The sequence below is a fragment of the Chiloscyllium plagiosum genome, chromosome 13, assembly GCF_004010195.1.
Source record: "Chiloscyllium plagiosum isolate BGI_BamShark_2017 chromosome 13, ASM401019v2, whole genome shotgun sequence".
NCBI lineage: Eukaryota > Metazoa > Chordata > Chondrichthyes > Orectolobiformes > Hemiscylliidae > Chiloscyllium > Chiloscyllium plagiosum.
Window position 1 is genome coordinate 12,246,825 of NC_057722.1, and position 5,784 is coordinate 12,252,608.

General features: G+C 43.5%; 1 protein-coding gene across 5 annotated transcripts in view; it reads left to right on the forward strand.

Annotated features, from left to right (window-relative positions):
* The first annotated feature begins 1,852 nt into the window (after positions 1-1,852).
* LOC122555771 (protein IWS1 homolog A) overlaps positions 1,853-5,784 on the forward strand; it is a 57,108-nt gene continuing 53,176 nt past the window's right edge. For 2 of the 5 annotated variants that reach the window (XM_043701889.1, XM_043701890.1), the window contains exon 1: positions 1,857-2,044. In XM_043701889.1, coding sequence (XP_043557824.1) covers positions 2,008-2,044 — 37 coding nt within the window. In that variant the 5' untranslated portion in view covers positions 1,857-2,007. Of the gene's footprint in view, positions 2,045-5,784 lie in introns of all 5 variants that reach the window. The other 3 variants (XM_043701891.1, XM_043701893.1, XM_043701892.1) reach the window with 3 other exon arrangements.

The following is a 5,784-nucleotide window of genomic DNA, read 5'->3' on the forward strand; positions in this document are numbered from 1 at the left end:
TAAACCCTCCTGAAGAGGTCTAGTAAATCTCCCTCTTATGGTGGAGAGAATGTCATCGATGGTGAAGATGGTTGGGCACTAACTTTAGCCTCTAGAGTTAAGGAGAAGTTAGTTGTCTTATCTAGAAAATCAAATTTGCAAATGAAACAGTCCTTTCTAGGGAAAACATGCTAAGCATGAGAGCAATATCCAAACAAAGAAAGTTTTGCTTGTTCAAGCACGTGTCCAAGAAGCACGGGGTAAGAGATGATCCCTGCCAACAAAGTGTCAGCAGAGACCATCCTGTACCACTCACAAGAGAACAACCTCACACGTGGCTCTTGTGCAAGACTTAACTCTTTTCAAAATAGCTTTTTCATCAGCCTGCAAAACAATTGTGGCAGAAGATCTCATCTGACTTCTTTCAAATTCTGTGGCTGCATTCACATCACCTCTTGCAAGTGGGTACCTGGAACTCATTAGCTAAAACGGTGATGGAAGTGGGAACCCTTAAGACACTTAAGAAGTATTTAGATGAACACTGAAACATTATAGGATAGGAGTATATAAGCCAGGTGCTGGAAAATGTGATTGGAATAAATCGATGCTTGATGTCCAGTGCAGACACTATGCACTGAAGGGTAAAAGCAAAAGACTATGTATACTGGAAGTCTGTACCAAACACAGTGAATTCTAGAGAAATTCAGCAGGTCTGGCAGCATTTACAGAGAAAAATAGAGTTAACTTTATAAGTCTATTACGACTTCTTCAGAATTTAAGAGCTTGAAGGGCCTCTTTCTGTGCTCTATGACTCTATGCTGACTACCAGTGATGATATTACTGATGGCGATCATATTTTTAAATGCTTGCTGTCCAGGATTAGCTTTGAACCTGATGTCTCCATGCATGCACCAGGATAACACAAAAAAGTGGGAAGGCTAGTGCTGAGGAAGACACTGAGGATTCTGAGGAAGAGTCACCAGACCCGAAATGTTGACTCTGATGTCTCTGCAAAGTTGCTGTCATACCTGCTGAGCTTTTCCAGCAACTTCTGTGTTTGTTTGTGAGTTATATCATCTGCACATATTTTGGTTTTTATTTAGATGTGGAAACATAGTTTCCTCATGTGGGAGAGTCGAGCAGCAGGCAGCATCTCAGACTATGAGGTAGCACAATGAAGACAGAGATATGGAGGAATTTCTTTTCTCAGAGTTGTAAACCTGTGGAATTCATTACCATTGAGGGCAGTTTTGACTGGGTCGTTAATTATACACAAGAGTAGGATTGACAGATTTTTTTAATGGACGGAATCAAGGGCAAAAAGGAAAGTGATCTCACTGAATGGTGGAGCAGACTCGATGGGCTGAATGGCCTAATTTCTTCTCCTACGTCTAATGGCTGAATAGCCATAAAAGCAGGGATGAACAACTGAGGCTCTGGTCAGATCACTTTTGGAGTACTGGCCCTGGAGCGTGTTCAGAGGAGGTACACAAGAATAGATCCAGGAATGAAAAGCTTAACATTTGAGGAACGTTTGAGGACTCTGAGTCGATACTCGATGGAGTTTAGAAGGATGAGGGGGGAGATCTAATTGAAACTTACAGAATACTGAATGGCCTGGACAGAGTAAAAGTTGAGAAGATGTTTCCATTGGTAGGAGAGACTAAGACTTAGTGTAAAGGGAACACCTTCTAGAACGGAGATAAGGCGAAACTTCTTCAGCCAGACAGTGGTTAATCTATGGAATTCGTTTCCACCCGAAAGCAGGAGAATGGGGTTAAAATGCCTATCAGCCATGACTGAACGGCGGAGCAGAATCGATGGGCTGAATGGCCTCTGTTTGGAATCTCTCCTCTAACCGCCGGGCCGATCACGTGCTCCGCGACCTCCGGCCGGCTGGCCGGCGGGCATGCGCAGTAATGCTGGATCTGTAGGCCCCAGCGCCGCTTCTAGTTTGGGGAGAGACGCCGGGCGGAAGGTACGCGCTGTCGGGGCTGAGCCGACGCGGGCTATCGTTTGCCCGCGGCCATGGATTTGGAGGATGATTTTTACCCGGACGGAGACGGTAAGGAACAGGATGGGGTGGTGGTGTGTGTTGGTCCGCCAGGACCTGATCTCGGGCCTGGGCGGCTGGTGAGCGTGGAGCCCCGACTTGGCAGGCCCTTCGATCCCCGCCTTGGAATCAGTCTGCTGGGTAGTTCTGCGTCGCTCCCTAAACCAGTCACTTCAATTTATCAACAACACTCTGCGTTTATAGAGCGCCTCGAATGTAACAGAACTCTCCAAGGCGCTTCTATCACAGTGAAACCGACAGCAACATACGAAGACGAATGGGGTTAAAAGGCGAGTGAGAGGAGTAGGGCTGAGGTGAATCTTAGGAGGGAATTTCCAAAACTTGGTATCAAGGGAGTGAAGGCACGCAGTTAATAGCAGAAGCTGACAGATGACTCAGAGGATCATTCACTCGTTGGCCAGTTGTCAGGCTCAAGAGATCCAGAGTCCTGTTTAATGTTGCTGAAACTGGAAAACCCACCCCTGGTTCCTTGAGAAACAAAAATGCTGCTATTCAACTAACCTTGTTGGGCCGAAGGGCCTGTTTCCACAATGTAAATAATCTAATCTAACCAAAACCCACATGGCCTTCCAGCAAGCAACTTTCTTTTAAGTCGCATGCTTGTGCGTTCAAGCCCTGCACCACAGACTGGAGCCATCCAGATTGACATCTCAGTGCAGTGTTAACGAGTCTTGAACTGTCAAGATTTGGAGGTGCCGGTGTTAAACTGGGGTGTACAAAGTTAAAAATCACACAACACCAGATTATAGTCCAACAGGTTTATTTGGAAGCCCTAGCTTTCAGAGTGCTGTTCCTTCATCAGGGCAACCACCTGATGAAGGAGCAGCACTCTGAAAGCTTGTGCTTCCAAATAAACTTGTTGGACTATAACCTGGTGTTGAGTGATTTTTAAGTTGAACTGTCAAAAATGATGTCTTTTGAATGACTTGTTAAATAGCCCTATCTCCCTTCTCACATGGAGGGCAACAATAACACAAAGATAATGTCTACAGAAAATCTGATATAAAAATGAGATGCTGGAGACACCCAGCAGGTCAGGCAGCATTACTGGAGAGAGGAAAATACATTACCATTTTAGACCTTTCGTTAGAACTGGGAGATCTTTGAAGTGTTATTTGGCGTTTGTAAAGCTAATGTAAGGTCTGTGATAGGATGACCGGTGGAACGATCAAGTGACAAAAGGGATGATGGTGTAAGACAAAAATGGATAATCATGGGACAGGTTTGGAGATGGGCCAGGGGAGTGCAAAACAAAAAGACATCGACAGAAGTCATGGTGGGAAGGAAAGCATGAAAATCTGCCAAAGTACACGTGGTGTGTGAATGGGAGTGTGACAGATGAATGGCAGATAAATCTCAGCTGTGCATTGCATCATACCAACTGAAGGGAATCTATACCCTAAATCCAAACAGCAACCCCGCACCTTCTTTATTCTCAGTGGCTCTGGTCTTCCGTTGTCAATATCTTCTCTCTGCAAAGAAAAATGTGATTAATGCGTTTTAAGAGTAGGCTGCAAGGTAGCGTGTACATCAATGGACTGTGGATCTAAACTTGCATCAAAGTTATTTCCAACAATGTTAGCTAAGGACAGAAATGTTCAACATTTCAAGTAGGAAGCAACTGGTCCTTCTTGTCATGCTTGTGCACCAAAATGAATTGTTAAGCAAAAAGGTTATCCAGTCTGCAACTGAATTCCCTTGTGTTGCTTCATGAACATCAACACAGTGTGGACAAAGTTAGAATATGTACAAGACCAAGGATTATGTCTCTAGCACTGTACAGTGGCTACAATCATAGTATATGGATATTGGTGGCGAAGCCAGTGTTTGTAGTGCTTGAGAAGGTGGTAGTGAACTGCTGTAGTCCACTAACGAATGAGTTTGGTACATTCAAAGTCTGTTTGGAAGAGAATTCCAGCATTTTGACGCAATGGAACTGAGTAACAGTGATATGGTTACAAGTCAAGGTGGTTGTGGGTTGGTGGCGAGCTTGCATATGATGTTGCTCCCACTCATCTGCTACCCTTGTTCTTCTAGCTGGTAGGGGTTGTATGTTTGGAAGGTGTTGTCGAAACAGTCTTTGGTAAATTAAGGCAGTGCATTTTGTAAATAGCAGACGTGGCGTTATTGAATTTTGAAGGTGGTGGCTGGGCACCAATCAAGCTGACTGTTTTTACATTGGAGAAAGTGAGGACTGCAGATGCTGGTGATAAAACTGTCAAAAAGTGTGGTGCTGGAAAAGCACAGCTGGTCAGGCAGCTTCCGTGGAGCAGGATAGTTGACGTTTCTAGCATAAGCTCTTAATCAGGAATGTTCCTGATGAAGAGCTATTGCTTTAAAAGTCGACTCCTGCTCCTTGGATGGTACCCAACCAGTGCGCTTTTCCAGCACCACAATTTTGGACTGTTTTATCTTGGATGGTGTCAAGCTTCTTGAATGATGTTTGAAGTGCATCCATCCAGTCAATTGGAGAGCATTCCATCAAATTCCTGATTTGCTCCTTGTAGATGAGGGACAAGCTCTTCAGGAATTTCTTCTTGCAGAATTCCCAATCTTAGGTCTGCTCTTGTAGCATAATATTAATATTGCTGATTTAGTTTTGCTCAGTGGTGACCTCAGGATGTTAAGAATGGGGGTTTTAGCAATGCTAATGCCATTGAATATCAAGAAGATATAGTTAGATTCTGTCTTTTTGGAAATGCTTAGTACCTGGACCTTGTTACATGAATATTATTTAGTTTTCGTATTGTATGGGATGGTGCCAGAAGCAGAGGAATAGTTTTTCGATATAGTAGGTTTATAGATGATAATATTAGAGATGTGGACCACAGTGTTGCAAAAGAAATGGTCAACACCAATTTAAAAGTAATTAATAATGTGACATTATTCAAAGATGTGGAGTTTTCTCCTGTCCAATATTTAACCCATTGACCATCGTTTATCTTGTTTATGGGAGTTTGCTCAATGCAAATTGATTGCACCTATGTAGAGGTGTGTCAGCACTTCAAAAGGACTTCATTGTTCTCACCCTCCCCACTCGCATGAGGCGTGATGATCCTCGCGTTAAACTTACCACCATTAATGAATGAACAGCCTATGGTCCTTTGGACCTGTGATGGATTTCACTTTTATCATCTAAGATATTTTGGGATGTCCTGAGATTGTGATAAACAAATAGATAAACTATTGTTTTTTAAATAAGATTCCTGCTTCTGTTCTGTTGCAGACTTTCCTACCCTTTGACCATTAATTTTCAGGCTTAAGCAAAAATAGTTTCTCCTCCAGCAAAAAGTCTACCCTTCTGATTCTTTTACTGAATTTGGTTTATTGTCTGTTATCAGCATTGCTTTAAAGTCCTGCAAATATACCCAGTTCAGGATTACTTTGTCTGTCAACATTGGGTTATGGTCTTCTTACACTACATCATTATAATTTTTGTGACATCTCAACTCCAGGGAAAGCCCTCCAGTGCATGTCATAGAGTCATAGACATGTACAGCATGGAAACAGACCCTTCGGTCCAACCTGTCCATGCCGATCAGATATCCCAACCCAATCTAGTCCCACCTGCCAGCACCCGGCCCATATCCCTCCAAACCCTTCCTATTCATATACCCATCCAAATGCCTCTTAAATGTTGCAATTGTACCAGCCTCCACCACATCCTCTGGCAGCTCATTTCATACACGTACGACCCTCTGCATGAAAAAGTTGCCCCTTACGTCTCTTTT